General features: G+C 33.2%; 1 protein-coding gene across 2 annotated transcripts in view; it reads right to left on the reverse strand.

The window, feature by feature from the left end:
* Positions 1 to 24,968, reverse strand: part of LOC108222220 (uncharacterized) — a 46,472-nt gene extending 21,504 nt beyond the window's left edge. Inside the window, exons 1-23 of one of the 2 annotated variants that reach the window (XM_017396136.2) lie at positions 24,619 to 24,968; positions 24,331 to 24,458; positions 21,404 to 21,481; positions 21,094 to 21,206; positions 20,567 to 20,660; positions 18,956 to 18,999; positions 18,649 to 18,717; positions 15,398 to 15,459; positions 13,731 to 13,935; positions 12,629 to 12,697; positions 12,468 to 12,547; positions 11,330 to 11,479; positions 9,593 to 9,656; positions 8,769 to 8,870; positions 8,474 to 8,668; positions 8,268 to 8,392; positions 7,048 to 7,198; positions 4,577 to 4,675; positions 4,369 to 4,470; positions 2,226 to 2,284; positions 1,979 to 2,081; positions 1,760 to 1,903; positions 1,571 to 1,687 (exon numbers count right to left, since the gene is read on the reverse strand). In XM_017396136.2, coding sequence (XP_017251625.1) covers positions 1,571 to 1,687; positions 1,760 to 1,903; positions 1,979 to 2,081; positions 2,226 to 2,284; positions 4,369 to 4,470; positions 4,577 to 4,675; positions 7,048 to 7,198; positions 8,268 to 8,392; positions 8,474 to 8,668; positions 8,769 to 8,870; positions 9,593 to 9,656; positions 11,330 to 11,479; positions 12,468 to 12,547; positions 12,629 to 12,697; positions 13,731 to 13,935; positions 15,398 to 15,459; positions 18,649 to 18,717; positions 18,956 to 18,999; positions 20,567 to 20,660; positions 21,094 to 21,206; positions 21,404 to 21,481; positions 24,331 to 24,427 — 2,322 coding nt within the window. In that variant the 5' untranslated portion in view covers positions 24,428 to 24,458; positions 24,619 to 24,968. Of the gene's footprint in view, positions 1 to 1,570; positions 1,688 to 1,759; positions 1,904 to 1,978; positions 2,082 to 2,225; positions 2,285 to 4,368; positions 4,471 to 4,576; positions 4,676 to 7,047; positions 7,199 to 8,267; positions 8,393 to 8,473; positions 8,669 to 8,768; positions 8,871 to 9,592; positions 9,657 to 11,329; positions 11,480 to 12,467; positions 12,548 to 12,628; positions 12,698 to 13,730; positions 13,936 to 15,397; positions 15,460 to 18,648; positions 18,718 to 18,955; positions 19,000 to 20,566; positions 20,661 to 21,093; positions 21,207 to 21,403; positions 21,482 to 24,330; positions 24,471 to 24,618 lie in introns of both variants that reach the window. The other variant, XM_017396137.2, reaches the window with a different exon arrangement.
* Positions 24,969 to 25,465: the final 497 nt, after the last annotated feature.

Consider the following 25,465-nt stretch of genomic DNA (forward strand, 5'->3'; position numbering starts at 1 on the left):
GCACATTTATTTTGACCCAGTAAATTATATACTATACAGTATTGTACTTCTAGAAATCTATTTTTCTAACCAAACAATATATTTTTAATCTACTGAGTTGTAAATATCTGGCCTGCCTTATTTATGTTTTTATAGAAATAAATACCTAGGGGGTGTTTGACAACTTCTTTTTTGCAAAAAATGAATACTTATTTCCAAAAAAATAGAGTAATAATCCCCATGTTTTTTCCTAGAGAAAAATACTCATCTTAAACAATTAGTTTTCATATATAAGATCATAATTTAGAAGTCCATATTGTTATCATTTTAATCCGCAATTGGTGTATTGCCTTACAACTATTATAAGCACACATAGGGCCACATTAAAAAACCAGAATATACTAAATAGTTTTTATGTGGTGCAATAAATATTATCCACCTCAAGCAAGAATTTAATGTAAAAATATTACAATTTTATTCTAAGGTAAATATAAATATTATTGAATAAAAAAATTTGCAAAGTATAATAGGGTTTTCACGAAAACATCACAAGAAAAATGAGTAATGGAATCCAACTTTAATAAAAATATAATTAAAATAATAGGGCAAATTTCAGCCCTATTTTGACCTGAATGGCCCCAAATGAATTATAAGTTGTTTTATGGGTTATTTATATTAGAATCTTGAAGAGCGTATATATTGATACTTCTTTTTATCTTGAGATTAGTTTATCCTCATATCATTTATAATCAACAGACACCTATACCTTTGTATTTTGCAAAATCATCACAGTGTTCATCATTTATCAGTGATTTTCATTAAGCCTCCGCTATGTCACAAACCATCAAGGTCCGAGTACGAACACAATTTCGAAAAATATGAAAAACTTGAAGGTCCAAGGTCCATTGTTTATATAGATTTTTTTATACTTTTAAACTTTTAGACAATATTCATAACAACACTAATAAATTCTTATTTATGATAGTTCTTACAGTTACTCTAGAGAATAGATTATAATAGTCTAGATGTTATCAGCAGTTTGGACCACTATTGTTTGGACATTTGGTGGAATTAGTCTGGTATTTTGTTAATATTTTATTTTCAGCCCCCCTCTAACCAATATTTGCTCAAAAGAAGGGTTATCTTTAGTGTGCCGAGCAAAAAAAAAATTCAGGTTTGAATTGTATGACAGAATGCGCCCCACAAATCAAAATTTGAGATAATCTTTGCTAAATAATGCTAAAAATATTAATATCATTCATAATTACTGATTTTGGAAGTAAATTATAAATAGTTAACTCAACTAACAAAAAAGCAAGCGAAGCGTGGACGAACACACTAAAATATAATAAAGTTCACTACACACACACACACAGGTGTGTGTGTGTGTGGCTTTTTTTAGATTTGTGAAAATTTCAGCGCAGAAAATATTAATTAGCTAATCACAAAGATTGAAGCAACAACGATAAGACATTATGTTTAAGCAATGACAATGTAAAATATCATTTCTGTCATTATATCATAAGTACTCATATACAACTTGCTAAATAGGGGAGGAAGTAATGTTAGTTCTACCCAAACATTTTCTTACCTCGGAGCTTTTCAGGATCGGCTCATCTGGGAGGATACATGATGACAAGGTAAGAGAAACACCAAGCTTATCCAAGATAGAAAGCATTTGAGAGTTCAAGGGCAGTAATAGATTTATCTGCATTAAGCCATTTCTATTATTAGTTTCACATAATGGAAAAAAAAGGTAGAAAGATTTTGTGATACACACCTCAAAATCATCTAATTTGATCTCAAAGCAATCATACAAGTCTGAGAGCTGAAATTCAAAGAGGCGCGGCTGATAACTCATATCCGATGAAGCAGAGCCCATATCACGTATCGACCGAAAGATAAGAGCTTGTGACTCCAATACCTGCCATGGTTGGTGTTTAAAGAAAAGGTTAGTGTCAAATATGTTTTTCACAGCTAATCCTTCACAGGGGCCTACCATTTTGTAAGTATCTGCATTTGTATCTTGCCATATTACACCTATCAGATTATGGAAAATTTGGACATCCCACATAACCCTCTTGCGACTGGATAACATGTATCTGTCAAACACATGCAATATTTATATCAAGAATAATTAACTATAAACATAATGAATACTGTAACAAATATGCATTTGATCACGCAGTTAGTAAGAAAATAGTTTTCAACTTGAAAAAAAGATCTATAGTGCAAGTTAAACTTACTCGGCCTTTGATAGCAGTCGAACTTTGTCATCATCAATACCATTCAATGATAACAAAACCTGTACATAAAACCCAAAAAAAAACCATAACGCCTTTAACACTAGCTGGATGGAACATTAATTATTAACTAAATTGTAGAGAGTAATAAAATATACTAGTAATGTCTGTCACCAATTTTATTACAAATTAAACACACATGACCACTTTGCCTTTAACAGGCTTGAAACCTCAACCTCTCATAGAGGGCTTGAGGATGCAAATCTTGGCACACAATCGTGTAAATATTCATAACACTCTACAAAATTTTGGTTTCAAAGAGGTGACAAAAAACCACATGCCAACTTCATTCCTGCTTCTGCAGTGGGATGATGAGAATGTTTACAGGGCGCATGAAATTTTACAGAAATAAAAAACATGAATTGGCCTTAAGAGACTGAAACATCAATTTTTTTTTTAATATCGACGAAAAGATGGTATAACATCCCAAGCCCACAACTAGATGCATACCAGACCCAACAACCCACCACAAGTCGGCCCAAAATGCTAGCAAATTGGTATACTTTAGCTATTTGCTTGTGCTTATAGAGGCTCAAATACTCTTTAACTAATCGATGGGGGATGTTACAGATGGTGTTACAAAATACCTAAAAAATGTCATCGAATATACAGTAGATAGAAACTGCGAGAGACGTTCAGGAACAAAAGACCCTGACCAAATATTACCCAGAGACTACTATATAACAACAGAAGCTTTATCAATCTAAACTCCAAAGTGCTTATGATCTATAAATGAGAATATATAGTATACACCACCAAGCTGAAAGATAGTAATAAAGGACAAGTTATTTTTAAGCAAGGAAGAGAATTCTTTTTCATTCACAAGTCCTTGAAAGAACCTAACTGGATTGGGGATTGTGAGAGATTTGCTTTAAAGATCAAGGGATGGTGTTGAATAACTGAGGAAAAATTTATTTATTTCTTTTGTTTTTTTGCCAAATAAACAGAGGAGGAGGTGTAAAAAGGTGAAACAAAAAAAATCCAGACTCCGAAAATTGGGGATGGGAAAGTTCAGAAAAATGACGTACCAAGTTGACAAGTTCTATCTAGTCTTCATCATAACCATAACAAAAGGGTCAATTTTGTACCATCTTTACCAAGTTTACTACAATAGTTCTTTCCAAAAATACTATGTACAGCAGAGACTTGGGTCTTTCAGACATCTTCACCCACCACAACTTCTAAGCAAAAAAATGAATTTAGCCTAGTTTTAATGTCTTTCGACACCCCCCTTCTAAGCTTCATCCTTCCTAGATACACAATCAGTCACTTTTCTCTTTTCTTTTCCTGAAACATTTGGTATAGCTGAATCCTGTATTCATAAGGCCTCAAAAATGGACCAAACTTTTGTCAGTTCAAAGGGGTTTACTATCTAACAGAGTGCCAAGATATGCCCTAAATGGTGTCTTCAATATATTTCATTTTGCAATCATTCATTCTGACTTGGTCAGATCATGCATTCTTGTCATTAAATCAGGCTGAAAATCAGACCTTCGATCCTCGACTTTATTAGATGACCAGCTCTCCCAAACCAGGTGTTGCTCATACTATCTATAAGAATTTGTGGATTCCTACAAGAAGAAATTAAGATTTGCACAGCGTCCACTGCCAGGCTTTACTACAACAAGAGCCAGTAATCTTAAATACAAATAGTAATTTTCCACAACAGTAGTGGATATACAAAGGCTGAGAAGCACCGATTGTTTGCCTTGTATAAGTGTATATTAACCAAAAAGTGGTTGCAAAAGAAAAGAAACAATTTAGCAAGCTTGCAAAGAGATTTTTAAGCCAGCTTGAGGGGAGAAAGGGAATTAGAATAAAATTTAGTGCAGTCAATTGCCATAATTTTTGCCAAGCCGAACAGAGTGGTAAAATAATCCAAATCGATCAATTCCTTAAAGGGGTCCATATGCACATTTGTTTGGGTTTCCTATATAAAGAGTAACTAATTATGTCAAGCTAACATTTCTGTCATCAAAAAAATGAACACTGTCCTCAGTTACAATAAACAATAAGTAGATAGTGAACAATCTGATAATATGTGCCTATAGATGAATGTTAAAAGGTCTTATATGGAGAAACCCACCCTTTCTTGCTGAAATGTGAATGAGCGTATTATTTGATACAGCTCCATAACATTAAGGATGAAGTCCAAATCAAAGGTCAATTCCAGTGATTGAAGCATAACCTTTGCAGAAAGATAAAAAAGAGCAATTTAAAGTCCAATCTTAGTATATAAAATTTGAGGCATGATGAAGAACGCCATAGCTGATCACAAGTAAACAGCAAATTACCTTTACTGATAATTCATTATCATGATTTGGGGGTGACAAATCAACTTGTATATTTACAGAAGTTTCCATCAGTTCAGGAGCATGTTTGGAAGTAATTGCCTGCAAGAAGTTTGATGTATAAAAATCTGTTGAAGGTTTGAAAAAGTTATATAATTAAGGAAGAAAACAGTCAATTAATAATGTTTAGAAAACAAATTCATATGCTTAAACTAGTCGAGCACAATGAAAGAAATCAATTAACAAGCAATCACAACATCAAATGAAGTAAAGATAATCAAGACACATAAACGGCAACCTAAAGGCATACATTTCACAATTCAGCCCCAGCAAACTGTTGTAAGCTTTCAAGTGAGCTTGTATCCCATTTATGATTACAAAAAAAAAAAAAAAAAAAAACTCATATTCTCAACATATGAATGGAGAATTATTTTGTATAACAATTTTATATAATAGCTCCAACAATGAGCATACTCAACAATCTCCAGCTTCTCACTTATCTTCCAAAGAGGTTATTTTAAAAGGTATTAAGAAGACGAGCTAAGATGTATGGGTGATGACTACTAAGTCTCAAGTAATCTAGAGGCAGATGCAGAGATGAGAATGTGGTAATGACATGTGGCTGTACCATGGACAAAATAGCAAATACAATCTCCGCGGTATAGTTAGAACTTAGAAGTCACACCTACTGTGGACAAAGGAAGGGAAAATTGTAGTGGTTTGGCAACGCCGGCAAGGCACTGAGGATGACACTTGAGAGAGTCAAAATTATTTTTAGTCAAAGGGGTGGATAGATGAGGCAGGCTAAAAAAAATGAACAGTTAAAGCTAGGCGTAACGTCCTTAATAGCAGTAAATAGGTGCTGCATCAGGATGATGAATATTGTTTCTTAATGACACAACTCTAGCTAAGGTCTGGGTGCATATTACCCTGCACATGTTCTACCTCCGTGTCCGTGTGGGGAATGTTGGGTATTGTGATGTGGTTTGTTTTTTGATGGTTTCTATACGAGTACAGGTTATTACTAATATGGATTAGAAACAAGATTTGGTGTTAAAAAAAAAATCCAAAGCTATGTCAAGAACTCATTACAGTTCAAATTGTCAATCTTACATCATAAAACAATAGGAATAAACCTATAAGCCACTATACTGCGCTAAAGCAAATATTAGTATAAGCAATGGATGCACGAGAGTAATCAAGTACTAAGGTTATATATCTTAATCATATATATAGTCCCTATATTTGGCACATCTGATATAGGTCCCAGAACCATGACTCGTGGCATCTGTATCTTTGGACAATGTAGACATTAGGTAATTTAAGACACTTGATAATCTATAAAATTCAATGCAACAAAGTAAGACCCAAAAAGGTTGTAAGAACACAATATCCAGTAAAATTGATTATGTTACTCGCACATAATGTAGAAATGCTTTTTTAGCTTTAATATCTTAAAACAAACTTAGCCTAGGAGGCCAAGAGTACTATCCTGTGTGTCACTGTCTTCCTACATAGTCCACTGTCTTCCTACATAGTCCAGATTAATTAAAATTATTAATACTTCACGAAATATAACTTAATTACAATGCTAGAAAACTATAGACACAACATTAGATAAGCACAACTTAAGCCAATGCATTTCTGTTAAAACAAAGATTTCGGTCCGGCTATCCAAATCAGTGTAATGCAGCTGTGGGTTATTTCACTTTTTAACAGTAAAAAAGCCAAATTAAACCAAAATACCAGATTATATATTATATATTTTAATTGTGTTATAGCTGATAGGCGAATATCTCTGAACTAATCTGACAAGCAATCTGTTTTTGTTATACCCTTGGATTACTTTTTAATTTGTTTTTTCAGTGATTCAGTCTCAGGTATTAATGATCTTTAAACCTACTCCGGCTACCCAGTACCCACACATTTAACTGAGTTAAAAACACTTGTTCTATTTTTATTATTTCGATACTCATGAATAAATATCTCCAAGCTCGAACATATACGCAACGATAATATATGGTCTAGATATGGATCAATTCAATCCACTAGAAGTTATCAAGCTATGGAAAAAGTCTGTATCTCATTTATTTGTGTTATTAAACTCATTTGTTTTTATGTTTCTTTTTGCCTAATGACATACTATGTTTCTGGTCTTCATTTTTTAGTTTGCAGAAGTCGTCCTAGTATCCTGTCACAGGTGATTTTAGTTTTATCAACTCTGGTTTCTAATTTGGTATTGTTTTTCGGCTGTAGACTTGAACCAAAAAAATAATTCTGTTCGGTAAAACAACCAAACCGGTATTAGATTTTCAATCTATTTGGTATTCAGTATCTGAATTATGATCCAGTTCGGACACCAGATTACCTAATGCTCAACCCTTTACTTGAGATGGAGACATTATTAACTATATAAATATCCCAACATAGTACTTTTAACCATAAATCACAAAAGGGCTTGTCTGTATACATACCCTTCTTATAACTAAAATGACTTGCTTGTTTGATGGATTAACTATCTGAGCGGAGTTGATTGTTGAAGTAACTAGAGCAGATTTCTCCCACATCTTGCATTCAATAAAAACCCCTTCGAAAAGCAAATCAGCAATAGCACGATTATGTTTCCTGTATATTTAAACAGTTAAGATGGTCAGTATCGCCAATACCACCATGCTGACGCTTAAAAATAATCATATCGACCCTTGCACATGAATTCACCCATTTTTCGGCTGTTTGTAGAGCTGATGGTAAAGGGTAAAACATGTCCAAAATGTAAAATGTGTTTCATTTTATTAAAATGATACAGTATCTACTACTAAGCCATGCATGACCCTAATACTTACATCGATAATGTTTTATCTTCTTCTTCACAATATGTGGTTACTACATCTGTCGTTGTGCATGCAGCATTCAAATTAGCATTTGCATTTGTCATCTACTTTAGTAATTTTAAGCATATTACTCAAAACTATTACAACCAAATTCATATAGCGAACATCTTCACAGTATAACAAGTGCAAGCAGAAAAAAAGGTGAAAGAATAAGATAATAAGACTCATAAAACTAAACAGAACCACTTTCACATTACTCAACAATGCAATACAATCAAACCACATCTTCTCTGTGTGACCGTGTCCAATGCCCAACAAAAATGAACGATTTAAAATGTTTGCAAGAATATAGTATCATCAAAAGCATACACAATAAACATAGAACTAAATTTCAGGCTAGGTGAAAATCATGAAAAAACCTGGCACTCAAACAGGAAAGTGTTACAGGTGTATTACATTTCAACTAAATTTCGTATCTTTTCCAGATGCGTAGTATACCTCAACATTTCGTATCTATAGTATGAAAGTAGTAACAGACTGAATACATGATGAAAAAGAATACAGTTAGAGGAGAGAGATTAGAGGGAGAGGGGTGGGGCCGAAAGAGACAGGCAGACGGATAATAGTGCTACATATCCCCAAAAGCAGAAATATATGGCAACAACAATGTGAGAGTCTTAAGGTAAAAAAAAACTAGAATTATGTGCCTCTAGAAACCCTTCACATATTAGTGGATTACAACCGTACAAAACATTGATACATCAATGAGAAACAATATAACATATTCGGAAGTTGGAAAGTGTACAGTGTATTCACTAATCATTAATATTACTCAATAATATGCAAGATATTGAATTTCATACATGCTCCTTAGTGTTGCAGTGATCTGATTAATGTTGAACTTCACAGAAGATAAAAAAATTTCATCCGAAGCTGTCTCCCCACCTAAGGAAGGTACTGAATAAAATTTGGTTGCCTCATAGATATCCTGCACAGATAAGGTATTAATACATTTGGGAAAAAGAAAAATAAAATAACGTTCAATATTAATGTTATTCAATACTCATACCTTGATTACTTCATCTGAAACAACACCAGAAAATTGACTAGAATCATCTGTTCCTCCAGCACCGAGCATGCCACGTGACAGCCAGTTCAACCATCCACGTGGCTTACTAGAAGAGTGCTCATCATCTACTGAATTATCAGCAGCAACGTCAGCAACCTTTGCTCCAAAACTAGAAGAAGAATCTTCTAGAAATTCCTAAGAAATCAAAATTAATCATAAGCAGGGGCCATGAGAAGATACATGGCCACTTAAAACAAAAATGATTGGTAACCGCTGAAAAAAAAACTGAACAAACCTCAATCACACATTCTGCAACAGATCTATAATCTAATATTTCATCAATATCTGCCTCTTTCTCAATCTGCTCCAACTCCCAAAGAACATCGTCATCAAGCAACTGATACAGAAAGTAGTAAAGTGAATAACAGATTGAAACCAAGCAACCTAGAAAACAAGTATAAAAAATCTATAAGCTTCATATTCAACTACAACTAAAGATTTTTACAGATAGGCCATTGGTAGTACTCAATACACTACAAAACTACAATCCGTTTTTTGGTTGGAACTTAAAAGGAAAGAAATTGGGTGGAAACGGAAAGAATATGGTACTTCTTTTAGGTACGCAATTGTATATTCTTTCATTCCAATACTATGAATTTACTAATTTACAATTAGAGCTCAATCCCACCAATTGGAAAAGGAATGCTCAATTGGAATGGATGGTTGTTAACAATCTCCAATCCAATTTCTGGTCATGTAGTAGAAAGGGGATATGTTGCTCAGAAGTAACCTAAACCAATTGAACATAAGTTGTTCCGCTGAGCATATAATATACATTTTCCTTAGGTTCAAATCTGAATTCTTCTTTTGATCCATGTAGGAGACTATACTAATTTGATTTTAAAGGAAAAGAATACTTGTGGAGCCATACATTTTTTTTTATTTTGGTGGATCGCTATCCTAATTATTTCCTTTATACTTTCTTCGAAACAACATATCAAACTTACGACAACAAATTGTTTTATTAAACCATACAACTATATATACACTTCTCCAGAAAAAGAAGTCATCTGATAAAGATAAATAAGCTTCACTTTTGTAGTGAGTTCAGAGCCATACCAGTTCTTGTCGAAGACACTCCAATTTCGTTTTGTACAGTTTCACATACTTGTGACGTCGGCTTCTGTTCAGTAATAAAATAAAATTATAATCTGAACAATGTGCTTGCTGCATTAAATAAAAACATACAAAACCATCATTTCTATTGCAGAAACAAGAGTCATTGCATTCAGATTCTTAAAATGCATCACCATGAACTACTTATGACTTGAATTTTCGCATAAAGGGAAGGGTTTTGTATGCTTTCTGATCCCAACTATGTTGCTCTTTTCGGATCACATTGCTCTGAGCATAGTTACCAGGCACGGGATTCGATACGAAAATGGATAATCGAAGATAACACTAAGTGAACCTGGTGCGACGGAACGTGTGTATAGGATAGAAAGTTTGGGTACCGAAAAAATATTTTTTATGATTTTAATTATAAATTTTTTTTCAAATATTATATTATATATCTTCTTACTATTCTATATTATTAACAGATAATAAATAATATTAGTTATAAAAATATTAAAAACGTTATTACTAATATTGATAAAAGTTAAAATTTTAAATTGACTTTATGACTAACATTGTAGACTATGGTCAAAGACTTGAAAGATGTTTCAGAAAGAAGTCTATTTACCAGTCAAAACAAAAAGTAAAAAGCAGTAGTACTATAAAAACAACAATATACACACAATACAGATATACATATACATATATACATGGACAGCTGTTTTAACTTTAACGAGAATCGAGGCATCATCTCCTTCGTCTTCTACATCTTCTCCAGTAACTCCGCAATCTTTCCTTTGATATTCATGATTCAAGTCTGATTTTCTTCCCTTCTTCATTCTTTTTTTTATTTTTTTTCTTAAAAACAATTGGGTCACCGGAGCTGACGTGTCTCTGTGGAAGTTATGATTTGGGACGCGAACTGGAGCGATTTGGATCTGAACCGGAGCGTGTTCCGGGACGAGCGAATTGATTCGCGATTCTCTAGTACCACCCGCGTTCCTTGTAACTATGGCTGTGAGGCCTTATACCCATATATTATATTTGACGCGAACTGGAGCGATTTGGATCAGAACCGGAGCGTGTTCCGGGACGAGCGAATTGATTCGCGATTCTCTAGCACCACCCGCGTTCCTTGTAACTATGGCTGTGAGGCCTTATACCCATATATTATATTTGACTTAAGACTCATAATAAACATGTTAAAACATATTTGCACTGTCTTGTCAATATGAAGCTAAATCCATCTATCTTGAAAGCTAGGTGATCCAAAAACAATTTTGATGATTTGGAGTTAGGGATTTGACAGAATGTGAAACTCTTAATCATATTGCTCTTGAAAAAAATCGAGAAAGCACGAGTTTTAAGTTAAACCATACTCATCTATTATTTACTCTCTATTTGTTTGTGCACAATCATTCAAAATGGAGAAGTCTCCTAATGTATTAAATACTCCTCTTCATACTCATTTATATTGAAAAGAAGCAACTAGGACCACATAAAGCAAAACTTCATGATATACATTCTACGTAGACATATACACACTAATCAAAGGAAAGGAGAAACAATTGCATTAAGCTAAAAAACAACACCATCCACGTACTATAACATGTGTCTTCGACATTACAGTAAATACCAATCAAATTTAGAGGTTAAAAAAGTTATGCCTAACAACAAATAAGTATGCATTTCTTGAGTGCAGTAGGTTAAAAACCTATTTTCAATTAGCAACCAACTTACAGCCGTTCTCCAAGGTATTTCCACGAAGTTTTCCTCAATCTTTTACAAACATCTGATAACACAGACTGTTGAGCATATTGCCACCATAACTTTTGCCATCCCTTAACTTTCTTTGATAAAGGACTAGCCCAAGGTCGATATTGTCCATATCTACATCATAAATAGGCAATATTAATTAATACATTAAAGATGGATTTTTGTATTACAGATCTGGTGCTTGTCATTCCCTCCACAATGTTCAACATGAAAATTAAGTTCTTGCTAAATCATTAAACTATACAGTTATTCATTGGCCAAGTAAAGCTGTTTTCAGAATATAATAAACTAGAAGAAAAAGGTGAATAAAAAGGAAACAAAGGAGAGTTTTCAACTGAAAGCCGATTCCAGATTACAAAAGTAGAGGGAGAATAATGTTGCAAACACCCACACTCACGCATAAGCTTGATTTTAATCCCTGCAAAGCTCTCTGATGACATTGATAAACAGACCTATGTATAGACCTAATCGCCACTATATAAATAAGTTTCTTTTCATTAAGTCATATATTGGCGCTCATGGGAGGTTATAACGTTAGATTCATTATTAAACAAACTATCTACCAATATCAAACTAAATTTATTTTTTCATGAAGACCAACTGTTTGGCATATTTTTGTTTACACCTAGTACATCTACGGGATAATGTACACACATAAATAACCAACACACATACGCCTCCATATATGCCTTCAAAACGGACATCCTCAAGTATTTGGCAAATAGAATAAAGTTTATAACGGTGAATCTGTAAAAGCAAAATTTAGAGAACTGGAATATATTTCTTTTGTATAATTTTATACGAGCACTGGTGACACAAGTTACAAACAACAGATATCTCAAGCAAACCCCAAACAAATCAAAAGCCAGAATATTTGGTCAATAGTAATAAATAGCGAGATATTTGGGTATGTCCATTCATAAATAGATAAAACAACCATATCTATTCAAAAATCATTACTAACTAACGGGCATTGAAATATAAGGAACACAGTATAAGACATTAATGCATGAAGATGACACCAACAATCATGGTGTAAATGTATGTCTTGGGTATGCATGAATGTGTGTGTGTGTCAAAAAGCTCCCTTCTCTTGTACTACCTCTCTCTCAAACGACAAGTACTCAGATAATCATATAGATTCAAAATTTCTTGCAACTGCACCTCATCCAGGGAAATGACCTAAATACATTAAGCAGGTAAGAAACAGTGTATCCAAAATAGAAATATATTAATCTAAAGACTCCGGTACAGCATACTAACCAAACCAGTTAGGGTGAAATTAATGGAATATTGTGGGGCATCACTCTCGAGATTTCCAGGTCTGTTCACCTACAAATATATAAATATACATTTAGAAAAATTTATAAGCTCCTTATATCATAAATATTTAAGCTTATGTATACTTTTAGCACAAAGCAAATACCTTAGCTTCATGTCAACAGCTAGCGCCTATCACCCCTAGTTAAGTTACGCAAGATGCAAACAAACTATTATCTAGCTGGCGCAAGTGTGACTCTGCCAGTACGTATAACTCTTATTGACCAAGAAAGTTGTTTTTATGTGCCTATGCAATCAAACAAGCTATTCTCACATTCACAACTCCAGAATTTTTAACCCAAACTCCCTATTCTCTGCATAAAAAAATCTAATTGCTTAAATATTAATATTCAGACCTACAATTAGATCATCATGACTATTATCCTGACATGTTAGATTCATCAAGTAACTAGACACTGCGTAAAAAAAAAAGCGAAAAAAATCAGTTTTCAGGTTTTATATCAGAAGTTGATCCAATTTGAAAGGATAATTATATCTTCCTTTAATCAGATAAGCTTCATCCCCTACTATAATTCAGATTTTCGCTATCCTTGTTAATCCCTGAATCATAATCACTTCTCCTTACAAAACAAACTTGAGATTAAATGATTTGAAGGTTTATAATCCAATCCCGTATTCAATCCTCTCAAACGAGCATAGCCTTGATGTTTTCAAAGTTAAATATTGAATTCTTTGCTCTAATTTTAGGATGATAAAAAAGAATAAACAGCATTTTATGGTGCATCTCCAATCTTTACACACATTGACAACAATGATAAGTACTCTTTGAATAGAGAGTAACATCCTTAACCTTGCACATAAAATAAGTACTCTCTCTACCTCAGTGATACACAGCACGATTATAGAGCCAAGGCTGACCCCATAATATGTCTGTAACATTCATCGGAACAACATCCCACCGTATAGAATCTTTATAATGACCAGAAAACAAAAACTAGACAGCATTGAAGAGATAATCTTGTTTGTTTTTTTTAAAACTCTTTCTAAACAAAACTAATGGATTCTAATAAGCAGTTATACATACCAAAAGAGATATCGAGACATCAACTGGAGCCAAGACATTTATATGCCCCTCGTGTAGGTTCTTTGTACTATCAACATGCTCAGTTCCATCATTACCAATCCTTATTCCATCAAGAGTTCTTTGAAAAGTCCTACAATAGATTTCTAAGCTTTGAACTTCAACAAGTTTTGCAACTTGATTACCTCTCACCTTTCCACTTGAAACCCTGAAAAACAGTAGTACAAAATGTCAATAATTATCTTTTCTTTCTCCAGTGGGTGTCTGGGTGATGATATCACTTTTAGTTCACCCCGTGATATACTAATCAACCAGTATAAGGGCAAAGCTTTTTACAAAAAATCTTAACACACTTGCAATAATTATAAATACTCCTCCACAGCGAGCACAAAACAAATGTCTACTATTTATATATCTTTCGTCCAAATAATGCAATTAAGTATCAAAATCAAAATGTTTTATATGAATACTCCTCCATCTTAAAAGTATAAATATGTGTCATGTATAACTACCTTCAAGAATAACTTTACTTTACTTTGACATATGGGTAGATTTATGGTACGCAAGAGTTTAAAGGTTATTTTGTATCGATAACTTCGAAACAAACAAAAAGAAGGTATAATTGGTTACTATTAAAAAGACGTAGCAGCATAATTGTAAATAATATTAGTTTGCTAACAAAAACCATGAGTGTCTTTCATAACTCTATTCGTGTTTTCTTTTTATTTGAAACTTTACAGGGGATAGGTGGACTCCATGCCTTTTGATTCCCTATGGTCCAATCCTAAAGGAAACCATGAGTGCAAACTTTTTGAAGTTCAGAGAAAGCATCTGTAAGTTAAAGAGCTGCTTTATAACTTTTGGGAGATCAAAAACCAGTTTGTAATTCCTGCAAGCCAAGGGACCAATTTGTAAATTCTTAAAAGTTACGGGACAGGATTAAACTTAAGAAAGTATCAGGCACAAACGATCGTAAATATGAAAATCACGTAATTAACATACTGCTGGCGTTTCAGATTCAATAATCACTGGGTTTAAAGTAATGAGATGGTTGGGCTCAACAGGAACTGACAGTTTAATCAAACATATAGGATAATTTTATTGGTAGATTAGACCGCTGATTAATCTCTACCCCAGTAGGATTCCACATTAAAAACCAAGTCTTCAACAAATATGGGGATTACATCTTTATATAGACAATATAATACCAAACAAATTAAACTAATGGATAAGACCCATAATAATTGGGCATATTATATGTGAAGTAATTAACTAACCAACTACATCCCACATACATTCTTATATATAACTAAACTATAAAAACAAAAAAATACAGAAATTCCTTCTAGTGTCACTTTCATTCTGCATCACACGACTATCCATCTTGGATAGAAAGAAAAGAAGTTCATTAATGCCTCAACATTAAAACAACCACCTTCATCTTTTCCACACACGCCACTCAAAATAGTACCCAATCTTGAGAATTATAGCGATATTATAAATATCTCGCATGTAATCCTGAATATCAGAAATGGATCAAGGAAGCCTGTACAGTGTGAACTATACATTGTATAGATATCATGTAAGGATTAAGATCGAAGCACAGAGTTACAATCAATAGTACTGTACATTTGGACCGACAAAATGAAAGGAAAGCGGAGCTAAAATACCCGGCAGGACTTTGCTTCATTAACGTCAAGCTAGAAAACTTCAAACCAAACTCCACATGTGCCTGCCATACACATCCAAGGAGCAACATGATAAGATAAGGGCCACAAAACAATTGCTACATATAATTGCATGAAAGAAGTTATTTGCATTCCACCTCATATAATGTGCAAATCTTAAACTTGCAATAGGTGGTCCCACTTCTCCAAAATTTGACAATTGATGAATAGATATACATTTATGGTATCAACCACATACTTGACATTACAATACAAAGCATCCAGTTTAACAATGTATATACCTTTAAAAATGTTTGTACATATGTTGTTCTATTGGTGTGTTAGAATTCCATTTACAAAAAAATCTTTTTACTTCATGTTCTAAAAATCCAACAAGCAATGCAAAGAGCCCATGCCAAGCACGGGTGTTGTATATAAGTATGATTTATAGAATTCTAAATAAAAGTTAAAAAACGTAGAAATAAAAAAAATAATAAACAGGACTGACAATATATATATATATATATATATATATATATATATATATATATATAATATCAGAATTTGTCAAAAATAAGAACCAACATATATACATATACATATACATACATCCATAAATATATATATAGATAGATAGATAGACAGACAGATATATTACCTTATATCCCTTGTGATGCACAGGTTATTTTTAAAATTTCTTCTTTTATTATTTATATAGATCTAAAAAGATAATTAGGTTTAAAGATATGTTATAAGTTATGTTTACGAAAAATGCTAATTAATTTTATAGTTTGGCAATGAAAAGTTTAGGAGAATATTAAGGGGCCGTTTGGGTGAGCATAAAATAAGTGCTTTTTGCTTAAAATAAAAGAGTGAAGTAGAAGTCAGAAGCAAGTTAAGACTTATAAGTGATTAAACTGTTTGGCAAATAAGCAGAAGTCCTGAAACAAAAGCTAGTAATCCTAACTTTTTTTAAGTGCTTCTCTACCTTTTACACAAACGGTACAAATAAGTGCTTATAACTTATAAGCCCAGAAGTCGGCTTATATATGCCTGCCAAACACCACCTAAGATGTTTCCTACATTACTACTGTCTTCGTCCCTAAATACACCACTTTGACTTTTTACTAGTCAAACTAGTTTGATTGAAATTTATATGTATTATATAACTGGAAAAATCAAAAATAATTATGTCATTGAAGAGTACATCTAGTCTATTTTAAAAAGTAACATTCCGTTTTCTAATAATAAATAGTAAATACTTTCTAATGTTTAGTCAAAGATTTGTCAATTTGACTTCTAAAAAATTGAAATGGACATTTAACTAGAGACGGGGGAAGTATTAAATATGTAGAAGGTAATTAAGAATTTTCATGAGGTAACTAATATTTTTTTCCAACTATAAATATTTAATATATAATTAAGTACCAAAAATCAAAAACAAAGACCTTGTAAATATAGATAGATATATAAAGTAAGAACATCCATCAAGACGGATTTTAAAACTAATAACCCATAAATTGGCACACATACTGATTGACCAAAACTTTCGATGTTCCGCCATTAATAATATAGTATAGATAAAAATAAATACACCTGTTAAGACAGATTTCAAAATAAATGGGTCTATAGAGCAGCCCAAATAATGACCAACCAAAACTTTTAATGTTTTAGTTTTAACAATATAGTATGGATAATTGTATAACTGACCTTACATAGTAATAAACAGAAATTTTATCAAAAAATTTAATAAGAAATCGATTTATACTTAACTGTTATAATTATAATCAAGGTCGGAGTGCATAATTTGACAATCATTGCCTTCATTGTACTATAGTATTATATACCTCAAAATTTTAGGGTTCAAATAACTTGAAGCATAATATTAAAGGTTCAATTTCCATCCAAAAACATATCCCAACTATAATACTTATATTTAAGAATAAAAGTACTAACAAAGGTTTAAGATTCGAATTTCATACATACAATTTGTTACATAAGTGAAATATCTAACATACTTTCTAAACAAAAATTGGATTATCAATAATAATATCCCCAGACTAGCTTTTTTACATAAAATATTATAAAATGAGTAAATTACAAAAAGGAGTTAACATGTATATATGATTAGTAATCTTAAAGAAGAATCAACATATAATTAAAATACTAATAGAATTGTAACTAGATTTTAGAAAAAAGTAATTGTTTATTAATTTAATTATATAATACTCCCTCCGTCCCCTTTTATATGTCCCTATCTGATTTTTGACCAGTCAAATTGACCAAATTTTGACTAAACACTATAAATTATCTGTTCATTATTTTTGAAATCTGAAAGTTGCATATTAAAATACACTAAATACACTTTCTAATGATATAATTTTTAGAATTTTTTGAATTATATGATATGTGTAAAATTTCAGTCAAAATAGAGTCAATTTGACTGGTCAAAACTCAAAAGTCAAACGGGGACATGTAAAAGGGGACGAAAGGAGTACTACCTTAGCTCCAGTTTTATAAATTGTTTGACTTTTTTCACATATTTCCACAAGCTTTGACTCGGAAGTAAAAAAAATAGTATAAATTTTTCTTTTCCTGAATAAAATTAAACTTCATCCATCCCCTCAATTGTTTTATATACGTCTTAGAAGTTAGAATGCGTGCCAAGCAATGTAGAAAAAACTTTAAAAAATGAGAAGGACAGAGGGAGTAACTTCTATTCAAAAAAAATTAGAAACCATTAATTTAACTGTAGGGTCAAGGCTCGTAGTGAAAAGTCAAGTAACTTATAAAATGTACCGGGAGGAGTATCCAATATTTTTGTTGTAATGGGTCAACTTATTTTTTTTATTTGTTTGCCCAAAAAGAACTAGTCCATAATATTCATAAGTGCGATTCTTTTTATGCTATCTAAGTTCTTACTTAAAGGTCTGATTTTAGTTTGTTCTTAATTTAGTCCCGCCCAAAACGTTAATTGATCCATATATAAATATTTTCATGAACAAATAGACCAATGACCAAACTTTAAATGCTTTAATTATATGACACTAATAGATAAGACGACTTGCGTCATACCGTCATTTACTCTTATTCCGATACCATGTGTTGGTACCATTAGTAAACTATTTTGTTTTATAAATTGTATAACATCAAACATTTGGTCCCGCAAAATCCAATCTTGCCTTCAAGAGCATTATCATTGTAGGTTTTACTTGAGTAAAACTTAATAAAACATCAAAGATTAGTAGTTATACCCCGTCCGTCAACATATCACGATAGAGGACATGGACATTCCGTATGGAAACTTGAATGCCATCAAGAATCTAAAGCACATGAAAAACAAAAATGTTAGTTCTCACATCATATTACAAGGGCGTCATCGGATCTCCACATATCCAACACTATAAAAAACCCTAATGAAAGACATGATTTTGAGCTTAACTCTAAAAGAGCTTAACAAATCGTTGTTAATTATAAATCAAACTCAATACACAAACGTGATAAACTGAATCGGAGAAATGGAAATAGTCATCCCAAAGACTATCGGTGAAGTTGATATACCTTTGCTGTAATAAATGAAATGAATGAAGTTCCAGCCTGATCATCTACACAAATGGAAACAATAATTAGCACCAAACATGCAAGAAACATTTTTTCGTCGGCTAAACCACAAAAGATGGCAGTTAATTGGTAATTTCGTGCAAAGAAAATTTATATCTTATAAATTGAGTCCCTCTACATTACTACTCTTAACTAATAGTTCTACATAAATGCATTTTTTGTAAATAGGTACTAAAGTTTAAATTTTAATTTCTATTAATTTTCTGCAGACACGGGTATTCTAATTAGAAGAAAATTCTTACAAGAAAATTCTGCATACACTGTTTATTCTCGCATCCCCCCGATTGACTCTTATATCATTGCTTGATGTTGATGTACGTAACTAGTGGATGGTTGGTAACCTATATAGGAAATTAGGTGAAGAAAATGATCTCGTTTTCTATGAAGGATGATGAACATCAGTTGAAAAATCTAAGCTTCTGGTGCTGGAAAGCCTATGTATCACAAACAAAAAAAGCTCAAAAATCAAACATATGCCTCTTCATGTAAGAGATGTTTGATAAACAAGGCCGAAGAAGTGAGTGCAGAATGGAGAACACAAGTTTAATTTGAAGGGAACACTTTAAGGTGTGAAGATTATTTGGAGAGGATTTTCAAGATGAAGATGAAAAAGAATTACCAAAAAGCTGGAACATAGCTATAAACTTCAAATTTTGAATCTGATGTCAGATTTGTACTATTGAATCTTTGAACATTAGTACTATTTTAGAAATTTGGAATGTGCGCCAAGGCTCCAGAAAGTTTGGAGTCGGGAAGACTTTTGCACCTCGGTAAGCAAAACACTTTTGATGACCCTGCTTGTGATCTTTTTGGAAGACAATTTTTTTTATAAAAACAGTGTAAACTTAACACAATTCTTATAATACATTTGATACTTTGGTTTTGGTTACACTTTCTCGATCTTTGGAGATTCAGAGGTTATAATGTATTAATATTATGCTGCATATTATCAAAGAATCTGTATCAAGGACCAAATAAGTAAAATGAACTTTTAAAGACTCGCCCTTTTAAACAAATCTATTGTAGACCCCATACTCAAGGATCATTATATACAATTAGTATTAAAAAGCATACCAGATATTTTCCGCTTTCCGCAAGTATAATAAATTAATAATACATAGATGAACAATTTTACTAAACATAGCTTATGTGTTCATTGTACATACGATGGCATAAAAAGGCAGAGGTTCATTTATGAATTTCAATTTAACATTTAAATAATGGGGTGGATAACAATTTTATATTGTAATAGGAACATGCAAAAACACTACAGGCAGTAACGTCACATAAACAATGCAACTGACAGTATTTTTTAATTCACATGCATATCTTGTATGCCATGTAGTAAAGTTGGTGAAAATTTAAGTGTTGCACCAAGCATTAAGTGCTCTCATATAACTTGCAATTTAAGATTTAAAGTTTGCATATGCAAAGGCCATCTGTTTCTCATAAAAATATTGTGTGTTACTGTTAAAAAAGTCAGCTTTCTGTAATAAATGCATGCTATTGGTGAAAATTAAGATTGAAATTTGATTGTCAAAGACAACTCACCAGAAAAACGTTTTGACAATTTTGCCAATTCTGCAGCAGCAAGTTTCGCCTTTTTGCCAGCAAATTCTCTTCTTTCAACAGCATCCTTACTCCACTGCCCACCATTAAAAGGGTTAATATCTCGCATTAAAACTATTTGGACAACTTTTTTATGCTCCATTGATCCAAATTGTAAGAACTTATTTACTGTATTTACAATTCAAAAGGTTAAGCACCGAGTGGAAGTTTGAAAAGACAAGCAATAATGGTTCAAAGAAACACATTCTCCTTTCCAGTTTTATTGGTTTAACACGTCTCCGGTACAAACTGCAACAGCTGTTACACATCTAGATAATGCTCTACATAATTCATACGCAAATGTAGCAAATGATTAACAATTTTACATAGAAAGGTTAAAATCGTGTCCTTCTGTGTATTCTTTAAATGACTTTCAGTTAATGGAATTGGGTTTTGAGCCACAACACTTGTAAAGAATCAGAGAAACATACTTTTAACAAATAGTACAATTCTAAACAAGGATAAATTACCTCCTCATCGTTCCGCTGGCATGCGCAGACCAAAACATCGTCTAAACTAATTATGATAGGGTCCCAACCAAGCTTCTTCCATGGAATTTTAATGCTTAACCTCCCAACACGACCTAGCATAATCCAGTTACTGTTAATGTTAGTTATTACATTAACTCCGTCTAGCAAATAAATATAGAACGCAGTAAAAAGACTTCCTAAAGTTCAAGGCTAGACTATCAAGTATTTCTGTTATATTCTATTATTGGATACACTAACAAAGATTTAGTATTTTTCTAGGCAGACTACTGGCAGGCTAGCATCATATTACCTTCTTTCAGAGCACATGGCAGCTGAAGGTAGTCAAAAGCTTCAAGAATCAGCTCCACATTTTCCAGTTTTACTTCTTCTGCAGAAAGTATCACGTCATTCAGATAAGGAATTACTAAAACAAACCCTAGTTCGATTCAACATTGTATTTCCTTGGATTTGAATTCTTAATGAAATCTTAGCTTTTCGTCAAAAAAAAAACAAATTATCTTGAAATAAACATAATTATATGAGTAAATTTTATCAATTATGAATATGACTTTGTAACAAAATTGCAGATACACCAACCCAAATATGTTGAACCACTGTTTCTGCTTTATCTTCTGACCTGCTATTAGCCTATTACTAATAAGTTTTGGTCATTCTCATATTGTTCTTGTCTTCATTCTTTCTTGTATTAACATATTTTTCTTCCCAACAGGAGAAAAAATACCAAACTAAATACAAGTAAAAAAGGTTAGACCATAGAATCAGGAAACTTGTAATTAGAATGTGTCAACACACTAATCACCGATGTTGTCCTCCAGAGCCATAATGAATGCCAAACTTTTCATAACTACCCTCGTTATGCAAGTAAAACAGTAAGAACATTTGATGGTGTAAGGAATACTAATTATAGCAACAAATGTTAGGACAGTCACAGGTTACTAGTATCACTGATGATGAGTCTGATTTAGGTAGCAGTAGCAGTATTGGTGAGGAAGTGCAATCTAAGTATATAGATTAGTAGTAAGGGTATGTTAGTCTTTTATTTTTACCTGCAGTAGTATGTGGTAGATTAGTATAAATAGCATTATAGCAGGACTATATTTGTAATTCTGTTATGTTGAACATATTATTTGGAAAATGGAATATCTTTTCCACCAAGCATTCTCTCTCTAGATTTCTGTTGTACTTTCTCTTTCTATAAGTGATTCTGTGGTTAACTGTTCATTTCTCTCTGTGATCTACATTTCTGTTGTCTAGTTTCTGCATATAAACCCTAGAACACCAAAAATACCTTGATTTCTGCATTTCTAAACACCTGTTGTTGAACACAAATTTGTCCTGGAGCAACAATAAGGAACAAACACTACACAATTCTTAAAGATAATATTTTGTAGAGTAGATGACAAAGTGGTGGCTGTAGTTTTTCAAAAAAATACAAAATGTTGGTTAGACTTTAAAAACTCCAGAACAGTGGCTGGAGTTTACTTCCGCCTTTTAAAACGGTGGCGCCCGTCAAGCACCGTTAATATAGCTCTGTTAACTCCAAAAAATTAAATTTAAGGAAGGGTATATCAGGAAATTCAACTGAACATTTATATTACACCTGCAAATGTCGCCGGTGGTGACTCGCGGAGGAGAAAGGAGAGCGAGGAGACAGCTGGGGAGGGAAAGGAGAAAGGAAAGCAGTGGGTATGTGTATTTGTAGGTGTATGGGTTGAGCAAGGTGGGTGTTGCAGCGGTGTCGGGGGATGGGGTAGAAGGACGACGGGAGAGAGAGGTATGACGGAGGGAGAGGAGTGGTGATGTTGTGTGTGCGATGAAGGGGGAACGGAGAAGACAGAAACCACCACCGATGGCGGTGGTGGTGGGGAGGGGGGGCAGGCATGGTAGTGAAGCTGCCAGAGATCGGCGGCGAAGATTGGCAGCCTGTTCTTGGATGCACATGGATGCTACAGCTAGAGCCTGGTTTAGCCCTCGCATTGCATACTGACCTTAAGCCTTGGGTCAGCCAATTTTGCAAACCTTCTGCGGTCATTGAACAGAGGTCTTGGCTGCAGATGCATAACATTGACAACAAGTTATTCCTTAATCTTAGGTTCCCATCACCTTGGGAAGAACATGAGAGCTTGATGTAACAAAGAATGGTGGCGAGAGAGGGTGCTATTCCTTAATCGGAGAATGGCCGGAGAATGTCAGGGTGCTACCTAATTTAACCCTGCTCCGTTAGAGCCGTTAGTGGGTATTTGACGGTCGCCGCCGTTTTAAAATGCGGAAGTAAACTCCAGTAACCGTTCTGGAGTTTTTAAAATCCAGCAAACATTTTGCAATTTTTAAAAAACTACAGCCACCACTTTGTCATTTACTCTATACTGTATGCTTATAAGTATATAGTATGCAAATTCGGGGATGGCCTGTCAAGTACAGCCAGTTCGCCAAAAAGGAAATAGAGTAGCAAAATGAAATTCCTGTAAGGTGGGAATAAAATTGAAGGAAGAAAGAGACAATTACAAGAGAAGAAAAACATGCTTGTTTCGCGCAACTAGAACAACTTACACATATATTATTCATCGGGGTGATCCTTTAAAGCCAAAACTGATTCTCACTTACATCCTTTGATTTCTTTATTAATCTCGTTTTAAGAATCTAAAAAATTTAAAAATGCTTTAAGGGGGTGCATGCAATTGAGATTTTAATAGATTTTAAAAAATAATAATAATATAGATGGATTTTAATAGATTGTTTTTTATTTAGATTCTACGCAGAGTTGAGGTAAAATATTGCAATGTTTATGTAGAATCTTAAGGATTCAAGCAGTAAGCACTAATCCATTAAAATCTTATTAATTTCGAAGAGATTCCTAAAAACATAAAATACACTAAAAAAATCCCACATAATCCATCATTTGAATCAAATTTTGATTAGACTCTAATGAATTTTACAATCCAAACTGATACACCCCAATTTCTTGAGACCAAAAAAACCCTGAAGATTCTGCATTGAATACACCCCCTTCAATTTTATTTTACGCATAAACCTCAAGATTATATGATGATAGTTGATACTATCAATCTTATTCTACTAAAATCAACTCAACTACTCAATTTGCTTAAACAAAAAAAAAGTGGAGTATAGATGTGCATTCAACTTCATACACCAAACATAGAAACTCGGAATAACTTAAGACTAACATGGAAAAAGTGTGACGAAATAGAATGTTACCATTCCATAGGGTGATTTTGAGCTGCTCTTTGTGAATGTCTTTAATATACCGCCCTAAATAACCGACAATCAATTGTCTGACGAGACCTTCAAACATTGCACTTTACTTACGGTACATCCACCGGAACCTGAAACAGAGTCTTAAAGATTTTATAGAAATAATTTAAGAACGCGCATAAAACCTAAAAGTGTGTATAAATTCATATATAATCGATGTGTAAAAGCTGCACCGCATCGGAAAAAAATTGGCGCTAAAAGTTTAGTTATTAGAATGATAGAATAACTCACTTGTTAGGGTTTTGCTTGTTTGCAATCCAACACGAAGATACAATGTGTGTGTGTGTGTGAGAGAGAGAGAGAGAGGCGGGGGGAGAATTTATTTAGGTGTGTATATTATGAGATGTGTGAGGGTTTATGTTGTGTTGTATGTAATTGTTGTGATTTGGGGAGAGAGATGAGAGATGATGAAGAGAGGAAGGGAAATTGTCCGGTAATGGTGATGTAAGTGACGCCGACGGTGGATATTCCGGCGGGTCACGGTGGTGGCGGAAGGAGAGAGATGGTAGGAGAGAGATGCAGGGGAAGAGAAGTGGCGTTATATATAGAGGGGACGGGTGAGAGATGGGTAGAAGACGAGATTGGTGTGTTGTGTTGTCAGTTGTGGGTATTTTGTCTTGTTTATATAATTAATTAATTATTAATTAATTCTCACTTTCTTTACAGTTAAAATTGATAAAGAATATAAAAAAATGATAAAAAATAAAAATAAAAATTTAAGAAACAAAATGGGTGTTTGAGAATTGGGCTTCTGGGCTTAAAAGCTCGGAAGCACGCTTTATATTTTTGTGGTGCCTTTGGCAAACTTCAGAAGCATTTGATCAAATCAAAAGAAGCTCAAAAAAAAGCTTGCAAATGCAGCTTTTTTTGATACTCATCTTCTTTTTTTTAGACGAACTCAGCAGCCCTAGTCTAAGAGTAAAAAAAATGGATGCAAACAAAAAGCTAGTAATTACCTGCATTGCATTTTCAGCTGGATTAGTAAAAAAAATGGATGCAAACAAAAAGCTAGTAATTACCTGCATTGTATTTTCAGCTAGATTGTTGCTGTCGTTTATGACCGATAATTTGCTTATTT

Source organism: Daucus carota, chromosome 5 (genome assembly GCF_001625215.2).
Source record: "Daucus carota subsp. sativus chromosome 5, DH1 v3.0, whole genome shotgun sequence".
In the NCBI taxonomy this organism is placed as follows: Eukaryota; Viridiplantae; Streptophyta; class Magnoliopsida; order Apiales; family Apiaceae; genus Daucus; species Daucus carota.